This window comes from Acomys russatus, chromosome 29 (assembly GCF_903995435.1).
Source record: "Acomys russatus chromosome 29, mAcoRus1.1, whole genome shotgun sequence".
Lineage (NCBI taxonomy): Eukaryota > Metazoa > Chordata > Mammalia > Rodentia > Muridae > Acomys > Acomys russatus.
This window is the reverse complement of record NC_067165.1, coordinates 20,379,466-20,407,249: the sequence shown is the minus strand read 5'-3', so window position 1 is coordinate 20,407,249 and position 27,784 is coordinate 20,379,466. Positions and strand designations below refer to the sequence as shown.

At 43.4% G+C, this 27,784-nt stretch overlaps 1 protein-coding gene across 1 annotated transcript in view; it reads left to right on the top strand.

Moving 5' to 3' along the window:
- The first annotated feature begins 596 nt into the window (after positions 1 to 596).
- The window catches only part of Thrap3 (thyroid hormone receptor associated protein 3), a 40,686-nt gene continuing 13,498 nt past the window's right edge, over positions 597 to 27,784 (top strand). The window contains exons 1-3 of the mRNA XM_051172056.1: positions 597 to 723; positions 18,456 to 18,609; positions 26,470 to 27,372. Coding sequence (XP_051028013.1) covers positions 18,473 to 18,609; positions 26,470 to 27,372 — 1,040 coding nt within the window. The 5' untranslated portion in view covers positions 597 to 723; positions 18,456 to 18,472. The remainder of the gene's footprint in view (positions 724 to 18,455; positions 18,610 to 26,469; positions 27,373 to 27,784) is intronic.

The window sequence follows — 27,784 nt, the reverse complement described above, 5'->3', positions numbered from 1 at the left end:
TTGACCCCCCCCCCCCCCCCCAACCAAACCCTGCGTTTCTTGGTCTCCCCACCCCACCCCGCTCCTGAGGGCGCACAATCAAAACAAGAACTCTTCCATTTTGCATGGCGCTTTCGGGACTCCGGGTGCTCGCTAACTGCTTCCCTTTGTCAGAGCTTCCCAACAACTCTGTAAAGTACAAATCACTTTAAGTATAAACCATTTGCTCAAGGTCACAAAACGGGAGTGGGCAGAGCAGAGATAGCAAGCCAAGACCACACACTTTCCGCCCACGGAGGAAGGCGGGCGAGTGGGTAGGGCTCAAGCCCTCACTCTGCCCGGCCAGAGGCCGCTACAAAATGGTGGGGGCTGTGGCGTCAGCAACGCCCCGACCCCTTCCGTCACCTCCCTCCTTCTTCCTCAGGCCACCCAGGCTTGGGAGGGGGAGGAGGAGGGGGGGAAACGACACAACGCAGCCTCCCACGTGACCGCCGATCTTCGGGCACGTGATGCAAAGCGGCGGGCCTAACGCCCGCTTTGCCTTCTGGGAAATAGAGTTCGAGAGGACGCCCGGTGAATCCGGAGAGCGCCATCTAAGACTACATTTCCCAGGAGGTAGCGGATCGAGGTGGTAGCCGCCGTAGTCGGAGAGCGGGGACGCAGGGCGCGCTGTCGGGCGGGGGTGAGGTTCGGGCCGGTTGTGCCGTTGCGAGACTGCAGCTGTAGTCGCTTCGGCTGGTCCAGGTGAGTGAACGCCGCTGCTGCGAGTTAGGACACCGCCACCGATCCTTGAATTTTGTTTTGTTTTTTCTCTTTTGTCAGCGGCGGCTGGTCCCCGGCGAGGGTAAGGCCTAGCGTGCGGCGGCTGCCCCGCGCTCAGCCCGGGCCTGCTGGGAGCAGGCCTGCTCGCCCGGCTCCTCCCCCTCCCCGCCCTTGAGAGCTTCCCTCCTGATCGGGCCTAGTCCGCCTGGCTTCGGCCGCCTTCTCTCTGGAAGAGCTTGCATACTTTTATGCACTGTCTCTGAGCGACGGCTTCCACCCCCTCCATCCACCCTCTCCCCAGGTCGGACGAACCTCATTATTTGAATTGTTTTTCCCGGAACTCTTGATCGCCCTTCCCCCACCGAGTCTCCATTGGCCTGGTTCTGTCTTCTAGGACGCATGTGGCAAATAGATACTAAATGTTAATACTTCCGTTCCTTCCTTCCTTCCTTTCTTTCTTTCTCTCTCTCTCTCTCTCTCTCTTTCTTTCTTTTCCCTCCTGCCTTGTGGCCAAAATAGGCATACTTGAAGTTTATTTCCTATTGGAAAAATAGTTCCCACTTTTTTTTTTCTCGGGTTGCAAGGGAGGCCGACTTGCCTCCAGGGGTAATCGGCGTGTGTCCTGCTTATGAGAAGCAGTTGTGTCCTACACTTAAGCAGCTTTTCTCTATTTTCTTTGCCCTTCTGAATCTTAACGGGTGGACGGTGGCGGCGAAGGCAGGCGGCAGCACTGGTGGCTCCGAAGTTGGAAGCCATCGGTGAGAGTACTGTTAACGGGGGTGGGGTGGGGTGGGGGGTGGGGGTTACTAATTGGAGTGAAGGAAAAATTGCCCGGAATATGGCAAGGACGTAATAGGAGAGAGCCAATAAAGTTGGCGTAATCAGCTTTTCATTTTAAATTTCAGCCTTCACTTCGAAGTACTTAAGTTTTTCTCTTTCTAAAATGGCACAGCACTGGCTATAGTGGCTTATGTAAACATTCAGTACAATTAACCTAAGATCGCTTACCCTCTGTTACCGAGTTTTGACTGTAGGTCCTGTGTGTGTGTGTGTGTGTGTGTGTGTGTGTGTGTTTTGTCATTTTTCTTACCTAGTTTTGTTTGTGGAAATACTGTCTAATCATGTCATTTAGACAGCTTAAACGTGTATATTTTGTATAACTGTTGAAGATGTCTGGTGCCTTGAAATTTGGGGTGGTGGTGGGGAAGAGACGGGTTTTGTTTTGTTTTTATTTTTGTTCTTTGTTTTTCTGAGACTCACTTTGTAGACCAGCTGGCTTGGAAGAAACAGTTCTTTGTTTGCAGTTCTTCGTTCTTTGCAGCCATGTATCCTGAAGATGTGTACCCTAAACTAATGTTACTTCTTAGTGAATCATAAAGAAGTAGTGCCAGAGCCAGGGTCCAGCTAGGCTGGCCTCTACACTCTGTATGTAGCTGAGATTGGCTTTCAACCTCAATATTAATTTTACAGGCTTTTGCCACTACAAGTTTGGTTGCTTTTTTTTTTTTTTTTTTTTTTTAAAGACAGGGTCTCATTGTGTGTCTCTGGCTCACCTGAGTGAGACTCAAGAGATCCCTGCCTTCCCCTCTCTCCCAAAGGTGTGCTCCACCACCCTGGCTTCATAATGTTTTGTGAAAAGCACTATTGGTTCTTGCCTTTAATAACACTCCAAGGCAGATCTCTGAGTTCCAGGCCAGCCAGAAAGAGCTACATAAGTGAAAACTTGTCTCAGAAAAGAAAGAAACTTATTCAAAATACTATTTCTTTGTTTTTCCTATTCTTTTAGTTTCCATGAAGGCTCTCTGGTTTTAGAGATGGATAGATTGACTTAGTCTAGGTAGGGCCTCTCCCCATGTCTCTGTCTCCTGAGTGTTGGTGAACAATCATACTTAGGAAGACTGGTATTTTAGTCTGTAGACTAAATATGATTCGGTTTGATTGGGGTGCTTTTAATTATTAATACTCCAGTGTATTTCTTGGATATCAAGATATTTTTTAGATATTTGAGTTAGCAAAATTAAGGATCACATTCCTGGGGTGTAGTTTGGTGATAGAGAGCTTTCTTTCTTTCTTTCTTTCTTTTTTTTCCTGAAGCAGTGTTTCTCTGTGTAGCCTTGACTGACTGTCCTGGACTCACTTTGTAGACCAGGTTGGCCTCAAACTCATAAAGATCCACCTGCTTCTGCCTCCTGAGTGAGTGCTGGGATTAAAGACGTGCACCACCACTGTCTGTTGAGAGCCTTCTTAAAAAATATTCAAAGTCCTCAGTACAAAAGGAAGAGCCTGGCCTGGTGGAGCACGCCTTTAATCCTAGCACTGTGGAGGCAGAGGCGATCAGATTGCTGTGAGTTCGAGGCCAGCCTGGTCTATAAAGAGAGTTCAGGACAGGCAAGGCTAACACAGAGAAGCCCTGTCTCAAAAAAGCAAGAAAGAAAGAAGAAAGACTGTGGACATCTAGGCTTGGTAGAGCATGTTTTAATCCCAGCACTTGAGAGGCAGAGACAGGTGGATCTCTGAGTTCAAGGTCAGCCCGCACTACTTAGTTCCAGGACAACTGGACCTGTGTAGAGACCCTCTCTCCAAAAAAATATGGATTTTTGGAAAGTGATCTGCCTTGTGTTTGTTAACTTTTGGAAGAAAACCTTGGAGTGTGTCCAAGATTAGCACAAAGGAGGGATTAGGCTGCCTGGGGGAGCTCAGACTAAAGTTTGTTTTAGTTTCCCTCCTCCTCCCTTTTCTTTGAGGCATGATCTCTGTAGTCTAGGCTATCCTGATGACGTCTCAAAGACAGCAGCCACTATGCCTGGCATTTATATATTTTAGAATGGCATTCCCTTTCTTTTGAGAATCATCACATCCTGAATTGAAGGAAATGCAACTAATGCTATTTGGTCAAATACTAGATTTTGGTGGATTGCTTCATAAGCATCTAGGGCCAGTGAAGAACTTGACTGTGAGTGGGTGAGTGATTGAACAACTAGTGCCTGGCAGCCTACCTATTTCCCAACCTGTGTGTATAGGCCTTGCAAACAGTGCAGGAAGCCAAGATAGTACAATCACCAGTTCAAGGCCTTCCTGGCAATTGTTTTGAGATAGTAGAAGACAAAAATGTGAGCAAGTAAGTTATGAATTGAGAAAAGTGGCATGGAAACGTAAGCAGAGGATTCCCACAGACAAAGATTTAACAGCTGTGAATAGAGTGGTTTTATTTGTTTTGTGACAGTCTTACTATGTATATTTGGCTGGCCTGGAACTTGATATGTACACCAGGCTGGCCTTGAACTCAGATCCACCTGCCTCTTCCTCCTGAGTCCTGGGTGCTTGGACAAAAGGTGGCCAGAGTTCTTTTTGAGGAAAGTGAGGACCCAGTTCTGTGGGGTATTAAAGAGAGAGTGCTCAGGCGGAAGGAATAGTAGGTGCTCAACTAGGAATGGATAGATTTTTTTTCTTTGTTTCTTTACTTTTTCTGGTTTTATTTATTTATTTTTAAAGAAAGCTAAGTATGGCTGACAGGCACGACTGTTTTAATGCTTTTTTTTTTTTCGAGACAGGGTTTCTCTGTGTAGCCTTGGCCAGCCTGGACTCACTTTGTAGACCAGGCTGGCCTCGAACTCACAGCGATCCGCCTGCCTCTGCCTCCCGAGTGCTGGGATTAAAGGCGTGCGCCACCACGCCTGGCGGCATGACTATTTTAAAATGAGTTAGTGAGGTATGATAGGTTGGTGAAGGGACTTTTCATTAGTACAAAATAAAGAGAGGAAAGATTTGTTACTCAGGTTGGATATGTTAGATCACTTTTGCAGAGCTTGGAAAACACTATCGAGGTGTAATAAAGAGGTTGCTTTACTAGTCTGATTTGGAGACGCTACTGGCCTGTTGTAGAATAATGGATAGGGTTAGGAAGACACGTTGAGTTTGGGGATTAGCTTTATGTTGTTCAGAGTCAAGGCAGTATGACTGTATGAGTCATGCAGTTCAAGAGGCTCAAGGTTACTGGGCATCGTGGTGTACGCCTGTGATCTGAGCACTCAGGGTTAGAGGCAGAGGCAGGTAGGATCTCTGTGAGTTGAAGGCCAGCCTGGCCTACAAAGCCAGTCTAGGACAGCCAGGGCTACACAGAGAAACCCTGCCTCAGGAAGGAAAAAAAAAATGGACAAAGGATTTGACAAAACAAAGCAAAACAAAAAAAGAGGCCCAAGGTCTCTATAATTTGTATGCAGTGTGTGCTTTTTAAAAAGTCTCCATTGTATTTATGTAAATACCAAAAAAGTTTAGCTGTATGAGAGGCTAAGGAGGCAAGATTGTTGTTCATGGTCTGCCAAAAACTTGTGGAGATCTCATCTCAAAAGAAAAAGTTAGTGTGGTGCCTCTTGCCTTTAATCCCAGCTCTCGAGGCTGAGGCAGGCCTATACTTATGAGGTTGAGGCCAACTTGGTCTACATAGGGAAAGTTCCAAGACAAGAAGTTAGACACTGTTTAAAAACAAACAAACAAAAAACCCCATGAACAAAAAAGAAAAGTAAAAAATAGAATATGGATAGAGCTCAGCTGCAGAATACTAGACTGTTTGCTCTTTTTGTTTTGTTTTGTTTTTGTTTTGAAGACAGAGTTTCTCTGTTACACAGAGCCTTGGCTATCCTGGACTCTTTGTAGACCAAAGGGACCTGAAACTCAAAGAAATCTGCCTGCCTCAGTCTCTGGAGTGCTTGGAGTAAAGGTGCACACCACCACTCCTGGCTTGTAAATGTTTCTTAAAATGAGTGAGGTTATTAGGATTCTTTTACCACCAAGCATTTACCTTGGAGACAGTGATTCAACTTGCATAGCCCTGGGTTCAATCCTGGTACCACAAAAAATAGTATAAGAATCACTGGTTTTAGGGAAGAGGGGAGGGAGATTAGAAAGGGTCATAAGAGGTGATTAAGTGATCAAAGTATTTTACATGGATGTTTAAAAAGTCATAGTGAGCCTTTGACGGTGTGCACCTTTAATCCCACCACTAGGAAGGCAGATCTTTGAGTTTGAGGCAAGCCTGGTCTACAGAACAAGTTCCAGGGCAGCCATGGCCACAAAGAGAAACCCTGTTTTGAACTCCCCCAAAGTTACAATGAAACCCCTTTGTACAACTAATAATATGCAAAGTAAACACCAAAGAACATGTGCTTTAGACCTATAAAGTAACCTATAAAAATGTAATGGCACCCTTCCGTGGTGGTGCATGCTTTTAATCCCAACACTTAGGGAAACAGAGGCAGGCAGATCTGAGCTCCAGGCCAGCCTGGTCTAAAAAGGGCATCCAGGACAACCAAGGCTACATAGAGAAACACGGTCTTGAAAACAAAACAAAACAACCAAACAAAAAAGTAATGGCCTAAGGCTTAACATGAGTTTAAGAGACAGGAGACATACATACTGGGCACCCTTCTGAAAGATAGGCTTTCTTAGTCTTTAAACAAAAATTTTTTTTTCCTTTTTCAGGTGAAATAAAAGTAATGATGTCCCATAGAAATTAAACTGTCAGCCAGGCAGTGGTGGCTCATCCTTTAATCCCAGCACTCCAGGAGGTAGAGGCCAGCCTGGTCTACAGATTGAGTTCCAAGACAGCCAGGGCTATACAGAGAAACATTGTCTAGGGGGGGGAAAAAAGGAAATTGTCATAGTTTCTTATTGTTTTGAGGATGTGAGGAAGCTAAAATTTAGCTTCACATAAATTAATTTGCTTTTTCCCCCTCCTCCTCTCTCGGTAGACCAGCATTGCTTCCCTCAGATCTATCTGCTTCTGCATTCTGAGTGCTGGGATTAAAGAAAGGTCTATGCAGCCACCACCTGGCTTTTCTTTTCTTTGTTTGCTTTTGGAGACAGGGTTTCTCTGTGTAACCTTGGACTCACTTTGTAGATCAGGCTGGCCTGGAACTCACAGAGATCCACCTGTTGCTGCCTCCCTGAGTGCTGGGATTACAGATGTGCATCACCACGCCCAGCTTTTTTTTCTTTTTGAGACTGCCTGGTTGCCCAGGCTGTCCTTAAACTTGGCAGATATCTGGGGATGGCTGAACTGGCTCCTTTATTTTTTTTTTTTTATTTTTTTATTTTTTGGTTTTTCGAGACGGTTTCTCTGTGTAGCCTTGGCCATCCTGGACTCACTTTGTAGACCAGGCTGGCCTCGAACTAACTCACAGCAATCCACCTGCCCCTGCCTCCCGAGTGCTGGGATTAAAGGCGTGTGCCACCACGCCTGGCTGAACTGGCTCCTTTAGATTTTGTTTATAGATCTTATTTTAGTGGTGGAAATGGAAAAACTCTTCGTAGTTTTCAGTCATGCATTGCATAAGGTATATCTGTTTGTCTTAGCTGCCAATGGAACTTCCGTGTATTTTTTGTTATGGTGAAAGTTGAAAATTTAAGTCTTCTGAACTAAATCCAGTCTGTAGATTGATTTTTTTTTTTTTTAAATAAAGATTTATTTATTTATTTATTATGTATACAATATCCTGCCTGCATGTGTGCCTGCCCGCCAGAAGAGGGCACCAGATCTCATTATAGATGGTTGTGAGGCACCATGTGGTTGCTGGGAATTGAACTCAGGACCTTTGGAAGAGCAGTCAGTGCTCTTAACCTCTGAGCCATCTCTCCAGCCCCCTGTAGATTGATTTTTGTTTGGCTCACACAGAGTTAAAATTTGAATTAGTAGTCAGCATTTGAAAGCAGATATATGTAAATACAGATTCAGGCTGCTTTTGAAAAATTAGTTGTTTGTTTACAGCAGCTTTCTTTCTTTCTTTCTTTCTTTCTTTTTTTTTTTTTTGGTATTTTGAGACAGGATTTCTCTGTGTAGCTTTGGCTGTCCTAGACTCATTGTGTAGACCAGTGAGGCTGGCCTCAACTCACAGTGACACGCCTGTCTTTGCCTCCGGAGTGCTGGGATTAAAGGCATGCGCCACCACGCCTGGTTTACAGCAGCTTTCTTGTGACTGAGGCATGTCTTTTCCTGGTTGCCACAGAACTCAGATTTCACTGCAGCCTGATGGGTATCCCTGATATGGAGCAGTATCCTATTTGTCTGTTTATTGTAGGCATTTTAGTTTGCTTTCCTTTTGCATTTGTAATACAGGTCTCTGAATGCCCCATAACTAGGCATGGTGGGGCTGGCCTGTGACCTCAGACTTGGATCCTGGCAGATACCAGCCAGATCAGGAAGAGTTCAGGGAGCCTGGCTTATTAGAGACTTGTTATTTTTGCTGCCTGCAGTGATCTCCCCACTTCAGAAAAAACAATCTTGGTCCCTTATTTTCTTGGTGGCTTTTTATTTATTTAGGCTTTTTTCCCCTTAAATTTCATATCCTGATTCCCCCCCCCCCCCCCCTTTTTTTTTGTTTTTTTTGTTTTTTTGTTTTTTGAGACAGGGTTTCTCTGTGTAGCCTGGGCTGTCCTAGACTCACTTTGTAGACCAGGCTGGCTTCAAACTCACAGGGATCTGCCTGCCTCTGCCTCCCGAGTGCTGGGATTAAAGATGTGCGCCACCACGCCCAGCTCGATTCTTTTTTCCTTTTATTAAATTTTTTTATTACATAATATATCATGATTACATCTTTTTGAGCTAAGGTCTCTCTATATAGCCCTGGCTGTTTTAGAACTCACTCTGTACACCAAACTGGCCTGCTCATAGAGCTGCACTTGTCTCTGCTTTCTAAATGATAGCATCTTTTTATTTTATTTTATTTTATTTTGTTTTTTGAGACAGGGTTTCTCTGTGTAGTCTTGCCTGTCCTGGACTCACTTTGTAGACCAGGCTGGCCTCGAACTCACAGCTATCCACCTGCCTCTGCCTCCTGATTGCTAGGATTAAAGGCATGTGCCACCACGCCCGGCACATCTTTTTAGAAGTTTGTTTTTTGGGTTTTTTTTTTGTTTGTTTTTTGCCAGGCATGGTGGTGCATGCCTGTAATCCTAGCACTCAGGAGGCAGAGGCAGGTGATTTGAGGCCAGCCTGATCTACAAAGCAAGTCCAGGACAGCCAAGGCTACACAGAGAAATCCTGTCTCAAAAACCAAGAAATATTACATGAAGAACAAAAAATTTTTTTTGTTGGTTTGTTTCTTTTTTTAAGGGAGGGACCCCTAAAACGTGGGACTACTTTGTTTTGGAACTGAAGCACAAGGAATTTTAGAAGACAATGCCTGTAAGACATTGATCTGTCCTCTGCCCTTACTTGTTTTTTAGCTGGCTTATATTCAAAGTCGCCATTTTTGTTCTGCCTGGTTTGCTTTGTAGCATCTGAAATGTGGTAACTGCGTAGCTTAATCTATCTTGGAAGAGAAGGCCAAGCAAGCAAAGAGAAAATCTAAACACAAGAGTTTGGGCTGGTTGTTTGAGATGTAAGATTCACCAGATTTAGTCATGTGTCCTGGTGCTTCCCTCTAGTTCAATGATTTCTGATGTTGAGCAGGAGGATCACATGTTCAGGCCTAACTGGGCTACATAGCAAATCTGAAGTCAGTCTTGGTAGCATAACATAGCAAGACTGCCTCAAAAGGGAAAAAAAAAAAGATGAGGGTCTCTGGGTATAGGGAGCCTATCTAGAATTCAGAGGCTCTAGGTTCAATTTCTAGTACTGTTTGTTTTTCCAGGCAGGGTTTTCTCTGATAGATGACTAAGTAGTGCTTGTGGACCACACTAGAACTTCTCAAATACATTTGTCCTGCACTGCATTTAGATTTAGTTACTACAATGAATAATTTCCCAGCCAGAGCTGGACAATGGTGGTGCAGGCCCTTAATTCCAATACTCGGGAGGCAGAGGCATGTGAATTTCTGAGAGTTAAAGACCAGCCTGGTCTACAAAAGTGAGTTCAGGATAGCCAAGGCCACACAGAGAAATCTTGCCTCCAAAAACCAAACCAAACCAAAACATTTATGTTTCAGGCCAGCCAGAGCTTTATAGTGAGTCCCTTTCTTTTTTCTTTCTTTTTTTTTTTTTTTTTTTTTTGGTTTTTCGAGACAAGGTTCCTCTGTGTAGCCTTCGCCATCCTGGACTCACTTTGTAGACCAGGCTGGCCTCAAACTCACAGTGATCCGCCTGCCTCTGCCTCCCGAGTGCTGGGATTAAAGGCGTGCGCCACCACACACACACACACACACACACACACACACACACACACACACACACACACACACGAGTTATGTTGAATTTATTATCCAGAGGTTTTCTACATAGAGTTCTATGGTGTGTGTACGTGCATACGTACACGTGTATATACACACATGTAAAGGCCAGAAGGCATTGGGTTTTTTTCCTGTTACTCTGATCTATTCCTTTGAAAGTCTCTGAACGTGGAGCTCTTGTTTTCCTACTAGGTCCATATATATAGAGAGAGGGGGGGTGTGTGTGTGTGAGTGAGTGTGTTTGTGTATGTTTTGCGGGGCGGCGGGGGGCTTCTCCCAAGCTGATGTTATAGAGGTTGGTGGAATGTTCAGGTTAATATGGCTGCTGGGATCTGAACTAAATCATCTCTCCAGCCCCCAGGTTCTAGTTTGTCATTTGTTAAGAGATAGAGTTACACTGTGTAGTCATGGCTTGCTTAGAACTTTTGTGTAGACTGGTCTACTCTCAAACTCAAGAGATGTTTCTGCTTCCTGGGTGCTGGGATTAAAGGCATAAACTACCATGCCCAGCCCTGTAATTTTCTTTTTGGTTAGGTTTATATTAGAGTGTGGTAGTGTATACCTGTAATAATCTGAGCTCTTGGGAAATGAAAGTAACAGGTTATATAGCAAGTTCCAGAACAGCTTGGATTGGAGTCCCTATTTTCCCCCCTTTAAAAAAAATAAGAAAAAGAAAAATTGAAGTCAGGATGTGGTTTGTTGTTATGCATGCCTGTAATTACTTCACCTAAAAGGCTAAGGCAGCATGTACTAAATTCTGAGGTCAGCTTGAGCTACAGACCATTCTCCATTCCTCCCCCCACAAGAGAAAGGCAGAAGGGTAACTTCGTTTTTGTCAGTCAGAACTAGAAACTAAATCTACAAGCCCAAGTTTTGATTTCTTGGAGACAGAAAAGTATTCTGTTTGCACGTACACCTGCAGGCCAGAAGAGGGCACCAGATCTCATTGTAGATGGTTGTGAGCCACCATGTGGTTGCTGGGAATCGAACACAGGATCTTTGGGAGAACAGACAGCGCTCTTAACCTCTGAGCCATCTCTCCAGCCCAGAAGTAAGGTTTTTAAAAAGACATTATGTTTATTGGACAACAAATACAGCTCCAAGAGACCATAGCTTTGGGCTAGAGAAGTGCCTCGGTGGTTAAGAGCGCTTGCTGCTCGGCTTTCAGCTCCAGGTCGAGATGAACGTGCTGCATGTGCATGTGAACAAGAAACACAAAGCCTTTTTTTTTTTTTGGAGAAAGGGTCTCTCTGTGTAGCCTTAGCTGTCTTAGACTCCGCTTTGTAGACCAGGCTGGCCCCGAACTCACAGCAGTCCACCTGCCTCTGCCTCCTGAGTGCTGGGATTAAAGGCGTGAGCCACCACCACTGGCTCGAAACACAAAATCTTTAAGCATTCAGAGTGTTGGAATCAAGCAGTTGTAGGGGATCCCGACACCTTGTTCTGGCCTCTGTAGGCACCAATGCAGTGAGTGTACTTAGACACACATAGGACGACTTTTTAAAGTGTTAGTAAAACAATTGCCTGCCAGGTTAGTTTAATAATGAAAACTGGAAGAACACTATAGACCATTAGTTAAGTTAGAAAAGCTCAGAGTTTTTCTAAGAAATGAGAAAATTGTCCCAGTGGTAATGTATGCTCATTTAAAATGCACACAGAAATTGCCATCTCTCTCTCAGGACATAGAGAGGAGCCTCTGGGGTGAGTCAAAGAGTGTCTAACATGCCAGCTCTGTTGTTCATGCTCTTTCCCTACTGATGACACATTAATTGCATAGGTGATCATGATCTTAATAGACCCTTTGTACTGGGTAAGTTCTCAGGGGAGAATATCACAGGTTGTTTACACGGGATATTGTAGGAAAAGTTTTAAATGAATGGTTCCTCAGCTTGCTGAATATCTCTGCCCACCTCTTTTTTTGTTTTGTTTTGTTTGTTTTTCGAGACAGGGTTTCTCTGTGTAGCCTTGGCCATTCTGGACTCACTTTGTAGACCAGGCTGGCCTCGAACTCACATCGATCCGCCTGCCTCTGCCTCCCGAGTGCTGGGATTAAAGGCGTGCGCCACCACGCCCGGCTCTGCCTACCTCTTAATAGCATCAAAACCCATTTTGCCTTTTTGTTTTGTTTTTGTTTTTGGAGACAGGGTCTCTCTGTGTAGCCTTGGCTGTCCTGGACTTGTTTTGTAGACCAGACAGGCCTTGAACTCACAGCGATCCCCCTGCCTCTGCCTCCCAAGTGCTGGGCAGTTTTGGCTTTTCAAGACAGGGTTTCTCTGTGTGTCCCTGGCTATTGTAGAACCAGGGTGGCCTTGAACTCACAGAGATCTGCCTGCCTCCCGCCTCCAGAGTGCTGGGATTCAAGGCATGCACTACTGTCATGAAAGATCTTTTGACCTGTAATATAGGTCTTTTCACAGCTGTTTACTTTGTATGAATAGATACCTGCTTAAACAGAAGTAAACCACAATAAAAATAAAAATCCGTTAAATTCAAGGAGGTTTCTAAATATGCCCCCTGGCCGCCCTAGACCAAAAAAGATAGTTTAAGATGTACTGGATGCCAGGGCCTGGAGAGATGGCTCTTCAGTTAACAGCAGGGAAGTGGTGGCGCACAACTTTAATCCCAGCACTCTGGGAGGCAGGGGCAGGAGGATTTCTCTGAATTCCAGGGCAGCCTGGCCTTCAGAGTGAGGGCTACACTGAGAAACTCAGTCTGGATAAACCAAAACCAACCAAACAAAAAACTTATTGCTCTGGAGCTTGAGAGATGGCTCAGTGGTTTAGAGTACCTGTTGCTGTGGTGGCTCACAGCCAACCATAACTTCAGTTATGGTACTAGGCATACACACAGTACACAGACATATATGTAGGTAAAACACCCACACATACACAGAAAAACTAAAAAATAAACTTACTGCTTTTGTATAAGACCTGGGTCCAGTTTCCATCACCCATATAGCAACTCATAACCACCTGTAACTCCAGTTTAGGGGATCTGATGGCTTCTTCTGGCATCTGAGGGCACCAGGCATGCCGTTGATGCATAAACATACATAAAGGCAAAACAAATACAGGTACATTTTTTATTATTTAAATTGAATTTACTAACTTGAATATTCCTTTTGGATGGTTATTCTCAGCTTTCCTTGTTTTTAAACATGAGTTTCCAGGGCTAAACTTAGGTCTTCATGCTTGAAAGACAAACACTTTATTGACAACTGACCCCTCCCCCTCTTGTTGGTTGTTTTGAGACAAGGTCTCACATAACCCAACTTGGTCTAGTCTAACATGTGTTGGACCTTGGCTTTGAACTCCCAAATCTTCCTGCTTTTATCTCCCAGTGTTTGAACTTACAGGTATATGCTACCACTGTAAAGGGAACTTTTATTTGCCTATCTCAGTTGTTATATTGGAAGATTATTGCCTCTGCTAACCTAGGTCTAGAATGTTTTCAGCCTCTGAGACTTTTACTGCTTAATAAGCGCACCCTTTCTTGTTCTTGGTGAACTCAGCTGCCTGGTTGAGTTCAGTTGCTCTGGCTCAGACTTCTCTCCCAGCTAATTTATCCAATCTGGCTTTTCTCTCAGTCTCTGAATTGCCCTGCTTGGCCTCAAACTAACTTCAGCAATCTTCTAATCTCCTGGCTCCTTCTCATTCTCTGGCTCATTCAGTCTTCACCTGAGGTCTCTGTGACCTTTTAATAACAGTCCTGGTAAAACTACTACTCCCCCATTGCCCCTTTAAATAACTTCCCTTTCCTCTATCTTGAGAATTGGGTGTATTCTATTCTGTCAAATCTTTCTCTGATTCGTCACTTTTTCAGCCCTCAAACATCACTTTCAAAATGGGTGCTTTCTTTTACACGCTAACTTTACCTTCATTATTTGAGATTAAAAGTGTGTACTACCACACCTGGACCTAAGCTTTTCTTTACCTGATTTTTTTTTTTTTTTAAAGATTTGCTTATTTATTATGTATACAGTGTTCTGCCTGTAGTCCAGAAGAGGGCACCAGCTCTCATTGATGGTTATGAACTACCATGTGGTTGCTGGGAATTGAACTCAGGACCTTTGGAAGAGCAGTCAGTGCTCTTAACTTCTGAGCCTCTTCTTTACCTGATTCTTGATCTATACCAGGTTGGCCTGGAACTCAGATCTGTTTCCCAGAGGGCTTGGTGGCACATGCCTTTAACCCTAGCCCTTGGGGAGGCAAAGGCAGAAGGATCTTTGAGTTCCAGGACAAAAAAACAAAAAATAGATCTGAGCTGGGGATGGTGGCGCATACTTTTATTCCCAGCACTTGGGAGGCAAAGGCAGGTGGATTGCTGTGAGTTTGAGGCCAGCCTGGTCTGCAAAGGGAGTCCAGGACAGCCAAGGCTACACAGAGAGACCCTGTCTTGAAAAAACAAACAAAAACAGATCTGCTTTGCCTCTCTCTCCTGGATTAAAGGTGTGTTTGTATTCCAGCTGGATCACACAGACCTAGAAAGTCTTTGGATGTGATCTCTTGCCAGAACAGCCATGTTCTGAATTCCTCTATGTGAATTATGAGTGCTTTAATTCTCTTGGACTTCCTGTACAGTGAAAACCAAAGGGTCCAGCTTCACAGAGGCAAGATTTAACCCCGCCCCCTTTCCCCCCTTTTTTCTTTCTTTCTTTCTTTCTTTCTTTCTTTTTTTTTTTAGACAGGGTTTCTCTGTGTAGCCTTGACTATCCTGTCCTGGACTTGCTTTGTAGACCAGGCTGGCCTCGAACTCACAGCGATCTGCCTGCCTCCCAAGTGCTGGGATTAAAGGCGTGTGCCATCACCGCCTGACTTCTTTCTTATTTTTAAAGAGTTATTCAGATCTCATTATAGATAGTTGTGAGCCACCATGTAGTTGCTGGGAATTAATTCTGGACCTCTGGAAGAATAGTCAGTGCCCTTAACCTCTGAGTCATCTCTCCATCCCCCGCCCCTTTTTCTTGCCCAAAGCTTCTATTTAGTGAAGACCATGATTTCAGAGTTCAATTCCTAGCACCCATATGGCCACTCACATCTGTCTGTAACGCCATGATCTGACACCCATAGACATACACCACAGGCAAAACACTGTCCAAAAAAAACAGGCGGTGGTGGCACACACCTTTAATCCCATACTCAGGTCTTTGTGAGCTGGTCTGTAGATCAGTTCCAGGACTGCTAGGCTCTAAAACAGAGAAACCCTGTCTCAACAAAAACAAAACGCAGGAAAAAGTAAACAGTGAAAGAAGTTGTTTGAGATGTGATAGGACTAGAAACTAATTCACTTACTGAAGAGCGGGAAGAAAGTGTGACTTGCTGACTAGCTTTGAAGGAAAAAGTCAGCAGAGCCCCTCACCAGTGGAATCCTATAGTAGTGGTTCACCACTTCTCCCAGTGAGCTTTGTGCTTCCTGTACTTTTTCTAGCTGCATTGCCCCATATGCATTCAGAAGATGAATGACCCACGTGGTTAATGTCTTTATTTTTAGGTAGATTGGTTAGGTTTCTAAAAAGGAGCGAAAAGCCAGGCAATGGTGGTGTACACCTCTAGGAGTCCAAGGACAGCCTGGCCTACAGAGTGAGTTCTAGGACAGCCAAGGAGAGAGATACATAGTGAGAACCTGTTGGGGGTGGGGTGTTGGTGAAATATATGAATTGGAAAGGATTTTTTTTTTCACTATAAATTTTAGAATTGATGGTGTATGTGAGTGCATTTTATTTGTTTTTTGTTTTGTTTTTAGATTTGTCTTTGTAGAGGCTGGCCTCCTCACAGTGACCCACCTGCCTTTGCCTCCCAAGTTCTGGGATTAAAGGCCTGAGCCACCATGCCTGGCTTACATTTTAAGGGCTCTTTTGTCAGTGATAAAGAGCTGTTCCATATCCTCATTCTAGTTTAAGACAGGTCCTAGAACTCTTATGTAGACCAAGTTGGCCTAAAAACTCACCTGTCTTTTCCTCCACAGTGGTGATACTTAAAGGCTTCTGCTACCATGCCTAGCTTCGGATCCTTAATTTATTGATTAACAAATAGAGAGATAGAAGCACTTGCCCTACAAATAAAGGTTTTGGCTGAAAATTGCTTTCATTTAGGGAGCCAAGACTTTTGCTTGGTACCACTTAGGGATTTCAGCCTTTAGTTGTCCATTTGTAGCAATGAGAAAGATTATTTCATCTATTCATATGGGTGTTGATATTTTGGGGAGAGAAAAAAAGAAAGTATTTTTCAGTAGTTAGACAAGAGGCCAGAGTAACATTAGTGGATGGCTGGTAGTTGGACTTAAGCTCACTATCCCCACCCACTCATAGAATACAGAGATCCGCTGGGACTAAAGGTGTGCATCACCATGGCCTGGTTTGTAATTTTGTTTTTATAACATACGCAGATTAAAAAGAATCAACCCAAAACCTTTAGGGAAGTCTTTAATACAGGCGTGAGTGTTTTCTATAAATTGCAGGACCTTAGAATTAAAATTTTTTACTGATTTATATTACAAAGTGCCAGGAGCCGTTTAATAGCAGAAGTGTCAGAAAGAGGTCTGTAACGTGATTCTTGAGTCTAGGTGAGTTTCAAAATCTTTGAAGTGTTCCCTAGAGGTGCCTCAGCTGCTCTTGTTGTTTCCCCTTTCTCCCCTCTTCCTTTTACTCTGGAGAGTACAGTCTCGGGAGAAACAAAGAAAATAGTAAACATGTTTAAAATTTCACCTGAGCTCAGCTTTCCTACCCCAACTACCCTGAGGCAAATAGCACAAATAGGGCATGCTGCTTTAACTTTTTGGCTGGAGGGTTCTTTCCCTTTTTTATTTCCATTTCGTCCCTTCATTTTTTTGACATAGGGTCTCTTTGTTTAAGGCTTGTCCTGGAACAAGTAAGGTGGTGGGTGTGACCTTTCCTTGACTTGTGATCCTCTTGCTAGTCTCCTCCGTACTGTGATGACAAGCATACACATACTTCGTTTTATTTGGTGCAAAGACTGAACCCAGGACCTTATATGTGTTAAGCAGCCACATCTTAGTTATCTTGCTTTAAAAAAAACAAAACAAGAATTTCTATATTTTGCCTTTAGTGTGGCCATTGAAAGTCATTGTCGTCCTTCCCCCCTTTTGTGATATGTCCAATCATGGCTAAATTTGAAAATGCCATGCTAAGTGAAAGAAGGCTTTCACAAAAATCTATATATGCTTTTATTTTGTTGATAATAGATATCTCAGGGAGGGTTTGGTGGGATGGCCAAGTAATTAAGAGCACTTATGTTCTTGCAGAGGATTCCAGTTTGGTTCCCTGAATGCACATGTTGCCTCACAGCAATCTATAACTCTAGCTCATAAGTTTCAAAGGCATCTGATACCCTTTGCTGGCATATTGTGTACATATAGACATGAATACAAATACTGTAGCACATTCAGGAAATCATAAAAACATACTAGAGGCCAGGAGGATATTCACTGGAAAAAGTATTTGCTGTGCAAGCCTAGCATCCTAAGATTGATTCCCCAGAACCCACATAAAAGCCAGATACCATATGCAGGTTATTATTTTTTTATTTTATTTTTTCCTTCACACCTTTTCTTTCTCTTTTCTTTTTAGCAGGGGGAGAGGAAACACAGGCTCTAATTTTGTAGCCATGGCTAGCCTAGAGCTTGCTATGTAGACCAGGCTGACCTCAAATTCACAGAAATCTGACTGTCTCTGCTTCCTGAATGTAATGATTAAATGTGTTTACTACCATAGTTGACACTATTTATTAAGTGTGATTCTTCTAAAGAACGTAGAGACTAGTTGCACAGTGATGATGTGCACCTTTAATTCCAACACTGGGGAGGTAGAGGCAGGCAGCCTGGTCTACAAAGTCAATTCTAAGACAGCCAAAGCTAACACAAACACTGTCTCAAAAACCAAAGGAAAAAAGAGAATATGGAGACTAGAAAGTCAGTAAGGCCTGGGAGATGGCTGAGTCCATAAAATGCTTGCATGGAAATGTGAGGCCTTAAATTCGGATTGCTAGAAATCTAGTGTTAGGCCAGAGAGACTGCCCAGAGAGTGAGATCATACTACTTTGGAAGAGAACCTGAGTTCTGTTCTCAGTACCTTCATTGGGCAACTCTCAATAGTCTGCTGTAACTCTAGCTCTGGGGAATTTGACATCCTCTTCTGGCCTACACAGATAGACAGAGAAAGATACATGTACGTTTGTGAGCCACAGTGTGGTAGGAATTGTGATAGATCTTCTGCCAGAATAGTAGTACTCTTAACTACTCATCCATCTTTGTAGCCTCAAAAATCTACAAATAAAAAGGTTAGAGTAAAGTTCTGTTTTTTAAATTTCAGTTAGAACTATGAAGTTCTGACTGGCCTGTACCTACATAGACCATCCTGTCTTCTTGCCTCTCTTCCAAGGTCCAGGTCCTGGGATTATTAGTGTTCATGAATATTCCTGGCTATGATTTGGCTTTTAAAATTAATTTTATTGTACACTGCACCCCCCCCCCCCATGCTTAGAGAAGTTGAAATTTGTAGAACTCATGAATTTGTTTGAATGTATCCTCTCTCATTAGGTATAATCTCTTCCAAGATGTCAAAAACAAACAAATCCAAGTCTGGGTCTCGCTCTTCTCGCTCAAGATCTGCATCCAGATCTCGGTCTCGTTCCTTTTCAAAGTCTCGGTCCCGAAGCCGATCTGTCTCTCGTTCAAGGAAGCGCAGGCTGAGGTAAGGGGGCATGGTTTTACATGTTTGGGAGGGGATTGTGTTGGTTTGGGTATTGAAGGGCTCCTGTCAGGTGGCAGGTAGGATGGGTTTCATCTCTGTTCTTTGACAGTACATACTTTTATTGACTTTAGAAGAGCATTTTATTTGTGTCTAAACTCCTTGCTTGAAATCATATGACCAATTATCTTTCACTAACGTGATTTTGAAGGCTTAAATCAAACTTAGTTGATTTATCAGCAATGAAAGGACAACTAAGGATTAATAATATTAACATCATTGCATTGAGGTGAAACTTCAGTTAACTTTTAGGAATTTATCAGATGTCATGGGTGTATCTCTAATGTGCTGGTCACTAACAAGTTGCATTTATTTAACAAAGCATCTTAACGCTGAAAGTCAGCATTGTATACACCAACAGTTTTTTTGTTTGTTTTTGGGTTTTCTGTTTGTTTGTTTTTTTGTTTTGTTTTTGTTTTTAAATGTGAAAATGATTGGTTTTTAGGTTATTGCAAATATATTTAAGTTTATTTTTGAAACCTTCAATAAACATCTCCATTTCAATTTCCAACAGATGCCTAGCATCTTTTAATGGTTTCTTAAGACAATTTTCTCATTCATTGAAAACATGGTGGTTTTGTTTTTTTCAAGATAGATCTTGTAGTCCAGGCTGGCATTAAACTTGAGACCCTTCCATTTCAGCCTCTTGAATCCTGAGATTTAAAAGGTTTAAATTTCTTCTATGGATTATTTGTTTGTTTTGTTTTTTTAAGTTTTGTTTTTTTTTTTTTTTTTTTTTTTTTTTTTTTTTTTTTTTTTTTTTTTTTTTTGAGATAGGGTTTCTCTGTGTACTCCTGGCTGTCCTAGATTCATACTTTGTAGACGAGGCTGGCCTTGAACTCATAGAGATCCACCTGCCTCTGCCTCCCAAGTCCTGGGATTAAAGGCGTGTACCTCCGAGCTCTAAAGATTTATTTTACAAGCTTTTAATGCTTATCTTTTTTTTTTCTTCATGTAGACATTAGGAAACACTAGTGTAAACTATTCAAGGAAATTTTTTAAAAAGATAGATTTGTTTATTCATTTATTTTATGTATATGAGTGCTCCTGCACACCAGAAGAGGGCATTAGATCACATTATAGATGGTTGTGAGCCACCATGTGGTTGCTGGGAACTGAACTAAGGACCTCTGAAAGAGCAGTCAATGCTCTTAACTGCTGAGCCATCTCTCCAACCCCCAAGGGAATCTTTGTGTAATTCTTTGTTGTTTTGTTGTTGTTTCCAATTTGAACTTGCAAGACACTACTGTGTCATTTTTATCCTCTTAGAAATTCTGCTAATAAGTGTCTGAAATCTTCCTTGAGAATTTATTATGAACTTAAAGCTTCTTTTTGTAAAGTCAATAAAACTTTGTTCTTGATGGCTCCTTTGGCTCTGTAGAATTTAGACATTAAATATGTAGTTGGTTTAAAAAAAACCACCTTTCTTTCTTAACAAAAGTTAAATTTCAATGAAATCTGTGAAAAATCAGCCTCAAAATTAATTTCATAGTAGAGATTAGACAAAAGGGATGTGTGAATACTGAAGGGGAAACTACTAATTTTATGTTTATACCTCAAGAGATTAATGTCAAGGCCGTGGGATGGAACACAGAGGCTCTTCGAGAGTCCTGCCTTGCACCTAGTCTTGGTTTTTTTCTTTGTTTTTTCAAGACAGGGTTTCTCTGTGTAGCCCTGACTATCCTGGAACTATCTTTGTAGACCAGGCTGGCCTCGAACTCAGAGATCCATATGCCTCTGCCTCCTGAGTGCTGCGATTAATGGCATATGCCACCCTACCCCGGGCTCAGTCTTGATTTTTAGCTGACTTAAATTTCATTTTCTTTTCCTTTTTTTTTTTTTTTTTTTTTTTTTTTTTTTTTTTTTTTGAGACAGAGTTTCTCTGTGTAGCCTTGGCTATCCTGGATTCCCTTTGTAGACCAGGCTGGCCTTGAACTCAGGTCGATCCACCTGCCTCTGCCTCCTGAGTGCTGGGATTAAAGGCGTGCACCACCACGCCTGGCTTAAATTTCATTTTCAACTAGTTCTAAAAGATACCCTTTTAAAAATTTAATTTGGTAAATGGAAACTAAATAAGTGGTTCAGAGCTAAGCATGACTGAACAGCCAAAGCTAAACAAAATTGAACTGACACAGACCAAATTGAGACATGCCATCCAACTCTGAAACAGCAGGAACTCACCAACTCTGAAACAGCAGGAACTCTGGGTAGATCTTGTCTCCTGATGTACAGATTTGGTGTGGAGATTAACTTGAGAAATGAAGGAACGGTGTCATAAACAGGCAATTTGTTGGGTAGGGTTAGAGCCAATTTGAGTGCTGTCTATTTGCCTAGGAGATTATAAACTCTAGAAGATTTTTTTTTTTTTTTTTGGTTTTTCTAGACAGGGTTTCTTTGTGTAGCCTTGGCCATCCTGGACTCACTTTGTAGACCAGGCTGGCCTCGAACTCACAGCGATCCGCCTGCCTCTGCCTCCCGAGTGCTGGGATAAAGGCGTGCGCCACCATGCCCAGCTCTAGAAGAATTTTTATTTTTTGTCCCTAGGAAACATGCTTTTTATCTTGACTTATTTGCCTGACTTGTGCTTTTAAGAAACAGATAGGGCCAGGTAGTGGTGGTACGCGCCTTTAATCCCAGCTTTTGGGAGGCAGAGGCAGAGGCAGATGGAAAGCTGTGAGATCTAGGCCAGTCTGGTCTACAAAGGGAGTCCAGGATAGCTAAGGCTACACAGAGAAACCCTGTCTCGAACACCACCCCCCACCCCACCACCCCACCGCCAAAAAAAAAGAAACAGATAGGTAGCCAGGCATGGTGGCACATGCCTTTAATTCTAGCAGGAGCAGGCAGATCTCTGTGAGTTGGAGGCCAACCTGGTCTACAGAGTGAGTCTTAAGACAGCCAGGGCTCTGTTACACAGAGAAGCCCTGTCTCAAGGTGGGGAAGAAAGAAACAGACAAGTTTGCCACTGTGTGCTTAGCTTTTTATTTCTGGCTTATCTATTTCATGGTTTTGTTTTTATTGTTTCCTTTTGTTTTCCTTCTCCTATAAGGAAAGTATTTATCCTGAGAGTTTGAGAAACCATGCCTTTAAATTAACTGCTGAGTTCTACAGAATTGGAGAAAGTTCATTTTTCCCCCTTTATTTCACAGACTGTATCCTTTTCAGTGACCTTAAATAACTTCCTTTGCAGTCTGCAGAGCCTCATGTTTCTGCATCTTACAGTGACTGCATGTTTGGATGCAGGGGGCCATAGGGCCTTCCCTTACTCTAGTAATTGGTAACAGAAGCAGCAGTAGTCTTAAGGATGGAAACATGAACTATATCCCTTTAGTGCTGGTGATGGATCTCCTTCAAGCAGAGCCCTTTAATGGGGTCATATTTCGCTTCATAGCCTACATCTGCCTCTCCTTTCTTTTCTTAATTTGTTACAATTTCTGAATGAGAAATATAGAAGGTAAGTTTTTATTCTTTTAAATTTTGCTTAGATGGCAACCGTTAATCAGCAAGTAAATACATCTTTGTTAGTTGTTATTCTTTATGGTGTAGATACATCCAAGAACAGTGGACAGTACCAGAAAACCAATTGTTTTATCTTTATATTTAATTTCTGAAGGTAAGCTTCTCCTTAAAGGTACTATTTGCCTAGTTACCAGATCCTGAAGTGATAGTAACGGATAATAACAGTAGCTCTTCCTTATCCGCAGTGATACTGTCCGATACCCCTGTACATAGTGTTATGTTCCTTCCTGGAAACACATGTATGATAAAACTTCACTTAAAAATTAGCTACAGAAAGAGATTAACAGCAGTAGAATATTAATAACAATTTACCATAATAAAAACTATTAAAACATGGTAAATACTAAAGAATTGGGCAGGCAGGGTGGCTCAAAGGATAAAAGAGTTTGGTGCCAAGCCTGAGGATGTGAGTTTGGCCCTTGGGATCCTCAAGGTGGAAGAAAAGAACTGATTCTTTCAAGTTGTCCTCTGGCCTCCTGCATGTAATACACATGGCATTCACACAGAACACATACACAATACACAAAGAAATGGAGGGGGAACATTAAAGAATTGCTTAATTTTGGAATTTACCGCTTAATATTTTTGACTGAATTGCATAAGAGACCTTGAAAAGCGAGATTTTGAATAAGGGGACGAAATTGTCTTTATTTTTTTCTAAACGAGGACATTAGTATTTTATTTATTTTTTTAGATTTATTTAATTTATTGCATATGGGTGCCTTATCTGCAGAAGTGGGTATCAGATTACATTATAGATGGTTGTGAGCCACCATGTAGTTGCTGGGAATTGAACTCAGGACCTCTGGAAGAACAGGCGGTGCTCTTAACCACTGAGCCATCTCTCCAGCCCCGGAAACTATCATTTTACTGCTGTTTTAAACTTTTTTTTTTTTTTTTAATGTGTATGAATGTTTTGCCTGCCTGTATGTGTGTGTGTTCTACATGCATACAGTGACCTTGGGGGGCGTGACCTTGGGGGGCTAGAAGGGAGTAGCAGATTCCCTGGAGCTGGAGTTAACGTACAGCTGTGAGCCAGCAGGTCTCTGCAAGAACAATGCTCTTAACCACTGAGTTGTTTCTCCAGCTCCTTACTGCTTTTTTGTTTTGTTTTGTTTTTGTTTTTTCGAGACAGGGTTTCCCTGTGTAGCCTTGGCTGTCCTGGATTCACTTTGTAGACCAGGCTGGCCTCGAACTCACATTGATCCTCCTGCCTCTGCCTCCCGAGTGCTGGGATTAAAGGCGTGCGCCACCACGCCCGGCCTCCTTACTGCTTTTATTTATGTGTATGTATATGGACAGCGCTGCCACAGTGAATATAAAGAGGTCAGAGAACAGATTGCAGGAGTTGATTCTCTTCTGTTATGTGTGTCCCGGGAATTGAACTTCAGGTCGAAATGCTTGGTGGCAGGCACATTTACCAGCCTCAGGAACTATCTGTATCCCCACCCCCAAGACAGGGTTTTTCTGTGTACCCTAGGCTGTCCTGGCCTCGCTTTGTAGGCCAGGCTGGCCTTGAGCTCAGCCTCCCTCATGATGGGATTACAGGTATGCCCCACCGCACCTGGCTGGAACTATCATTTTAAAAACAGGCATAGCCAGGCATTCTGGCACATGACTTTTTAGTCCCAACATTTGGGAGGCACAGTTAGGCAGATCTCTGAGTTTGAAGCTAGTCAAGGCTGCGTAATTAGACACTATCTCAAAAACAAAACAATAAAAGCAAACATAACTTAAATGTTGCTCTACGGGAGAGAGCTGAATGGGTGTAAGGTTCTGTGTTTGTTTACTAGCACCAAAAACAACACAAAACCCAAAAAACCTCTCAGGCAAGTTTACTAACTCGAAAGACCACATTTTTGTTTTGTTTTGTGCCCCCTGTCCCCCCACCCCCGAGACAGGGTCTCTCTGTGTAGCCTTGGCTGTCCTGGACTAACTTTTTAGACCAGGCTGGCCTGGAACTCACAGAGATCCGCCTTCCTCAGCCTCCCGAGTGCTGGGATTAAAAGGCATGCGCCACCACGATGGCTTTAGCATCTTTTAATTAATACAAAATGGTGGATTTCAGGCCAGGCATAGTGGCACATGCCTTTAATCCCAGTACTTGGGAGGCAGAGGCAGGTGGATCGCTGTGAGTTTGAGGCCACCCTGGTCTACAAAGTGAGTCTAGGACAGACAAGGCTATACAAGAGAAACCCTGTCTTAAAATACAAACCAACCAACCAAACAAATATAATAACAAAAATAAAAGCTGAAGAGATAGCTCAGGGGTTAAGAGTACTTCTGCTTGAGCCAGGGACCCAGGTTTGATTCCCAGCGTCCACATGGTGGCTCACAGCTGCCTCTAATCCATTTCCAGGGTATCTGATGCCAGCATAGACTACAAAGTAGTCCAGGACATCCAGGTCCAGTATACAGAGAAACTCCCTCAAGCAAACAAAAGCAAAAAACAAATGGTGGATTCATTATGTTGTTTTTCATACATGAATACAATATATTTTGATTATGCTGTCGTTCCTGAAGGGGTTTTATTTTATTTATTGCATATGAGTGCTTTATTTGCAGAAGAGGGTATCAGATTACATTATCAATGGTTGTGAGCCACCACGTGGTTGCTGGGAATTGAACTCAGGACCTCTGGAAGAGCAAGTGGCGCTCTTAACCACTGAGCCATCTCTCCAGCCCCCCTGAAGGGGTTTTAGTTTTATATTTTGAGAAAATATTTTGCCATAATAGTAATATCATGATTGGCAGGAAAAGTGGTATGCAAGAACCTCATCAAGGACCCTTAGTTTACCATTTGGGAGACAGAGGCCGGGATGGAGTTTGGTGGTGGCCTAGTCTTGCACCATGAGTTCCGGGCCACCCAGGGCTACCCTGAGACCCTGTCTCACCAAAAATAAAGGGAGCTGCAGTGAAAGAACTCAGTGAATTTGTACAAACCACTTTTTAAAGTTGCTAGATTTGAGCTGGGCATGGTGGCGCGCCTTTAATCCTAGTACTCGGGAGGCAGAGGCAGGTGGATCTCTGTGAGTTCGAGGCCAGCCTGGTCTACAAAGTGAGTCCAGGACAGCCAAGGCTACACAGAGAGACCCTGTCTAAAAAAACCAAAAAAAAAAAAAGTAAGAAAGAAAGAAAGAAAATACTAGATTTATTTGTCTTGTGTATGTGTCTTACAGCACACATGTGGAAATCAAGGCAACTTGTGGGGTCTGGTGCTCTCCATCCTGTGGGTCCTTGAAATTAGTTCAAACTGAAAATGGAATTTAGGGTATCAGGGTTGTCGCCGACTGCCCTGATCTTTTACTTCTTCACTGTTCTCTTCTCCTTCGTGATTATTATTTTGCTGAGGTTTTTTTGTTGCTGTTCCTTTGTTTTGTTTTTTTGAGGTGGGTTTCTCTGTAGCCTTGGCTGTCCTGGACTCACTTTATAGACCAGGCTGGCCTCCAACTCACAGAGATCCTTCTGCCTCTGCCTCCTGAGTGCTGGGATTAAAGGATTAAAGGTGTGTGCCACCACACCTGGCCACTGTCTTATTATTATTGCTATGATGAAACATGGTGACCAAAAGCAAGAGGGTTTATTGGCTTATATTTCTATATTGCTGTTTATAATTGAAACGCATCAGGACAAAACTCACACAGGCCAGAGACCTGGAGGTAGGAGCTGATGCAGAGGCCATGGATGGGTGCTGCTTACTGCCTTGCACTACGTGGCTTGCTCAGCCTATTTTCTTACAGAACCCTGGACCACCAGCCAGCCCAGGGGTGGCACTACTTACCACAGGTTGGAGCCTCCTCCATCATCATTCAAAATGCCTGAAAACCTACAAGCTTGCCTACAGCCTGATCTTATGGTGGCACGTTCTCATGTTAGGCTCCTTCCTCTCTGATGATGCTAGGTTGTGTCAAGTTGACATGAAACCAGCCAATACACTGGCCCACTCTGGCTTTGGCCTTTTGGTGGCTCCTGGTGGATGATCCACAGCTTTATGTTCTTGAACATGTTAGACGGTCTCCTTGGTTTTGTCAGCGGACCTCCACTTTATCTGAGTTCTTCAGTGAAATGAACACAATGCTGGCCTTGAGGTTGAGTTGAAAGATGTTTACACTGTGGGGAAGTAAGAAAAACCCTACTTCCCTTGTTCTAGTCCAGTGCTTGGGTGCCTTAGGGTCAGATAGTGCCAGAGATAAATTATACAGAGTAGTCTGGATTGCCGTGTTAACCTTTGTTGGCAAGTTGTTTTATAAATAAAAACATTTTCCCTATTCCCTTCCTCTGCAGTTCTAGGTCTCGTTCCAGATCATATTCTCCAGCTCATAACAGAGAAAGGAATCACCCCAGAGTATATCAGAATCGAGATTTCCGAGGTCACAACAGAGGCTACAGGAGGCCCTATTATTTCCGTGGGCGAAACCGAGGCTTTTATCCATGGGGCCAGTATAACCGAGGTGGCTATGGAAACTACCGTTCCAATTGGCAGAACTACCGGCAAGCATACAGCCCTCGTCGGGGCCGTTCTCGATCACGTTCCCCAAAGAGAAGGTCCCCTTCGCCACGGTCCAGGAGCCATTCTCGGAACTCTGATAAGTCATCTTCTGACAGGTCAAGACGTTCCTCATCCTCCCGTTCATCCTCCAACCACAGCAGAGTTGAGTCATCTAAGCGCAAGTCTACAAAAGAGAAAAAGTCCTCTTCTAAGGATAGCCGGCCATCTCAGGCAGCTGCTGATAACCAGGGGGATGAGGCAAAGGAGCAGACGTTCTCTGGAGGCACCTCGCAAGATATAAAAGGATCTGAGAGCTCAAAGCCATGGCCAGATGCCACCACCTATGGCACTGGTTCTGCATCACGGGCCTCAGTTTCTGATCTGAGTCCCCGGGAGAGAAGCCCAGCTCTCAAAAGCCCACTCCAGTCTGTGGTGGTTAGGCGGAGGTCACCACGCCCTAGCCCAGTGCCAAAACCTAGTCCTCCACTTTCTAATGCATCCCAGATGGGCTCATCTATGTCAGGTGGTGCTGGATATCAGTCTGGAACGCACCAAAGTCAATTCGATCATGGATCTGGGTCTTTGAGTCCATCCAAAAAGAGCCCTGTGGGTAAGAGTCCACCAGCCACTGGCTCTGCGTATGGTTCGTCTCAGAAGGAGGAGAGTGCTGCTTCGGGAGGAGCAGTGTACACAAAAAGGCAAGTATCTCATTTCCCCATCCCCAACTAAACCACTAACTAGTGGCTTAGTTGTAATAGTGCTTGAGTTACTGCTCTGATTAGTGGTAATAAGGTAATCCTTATTTCCTTGGCTTTTCATTAGCTGACGTTAAAGGCATCACCTAAGGAAACCTTTAGTTTAACTCTAGCTTTTTGAATATTTATTGCAATGAAAGTTTCTTTAGACTAGCCTGCAGTGATGTTTTCACATGTAAAAACTTGCCTTGGAGTCTACCAATCTAAGCCAGAAAATGGTAGAGGTTTGTGAGTCAGCTACGAAAAATTACTTTTTTGCCAATGTGGCTGGCCATTGGAGCCGTGTAGACCATCTGCCATGTTTGATGTTCATCAGTCCATCATGGTGAAGAGCCGCACTCTGAGACTGGGCAAA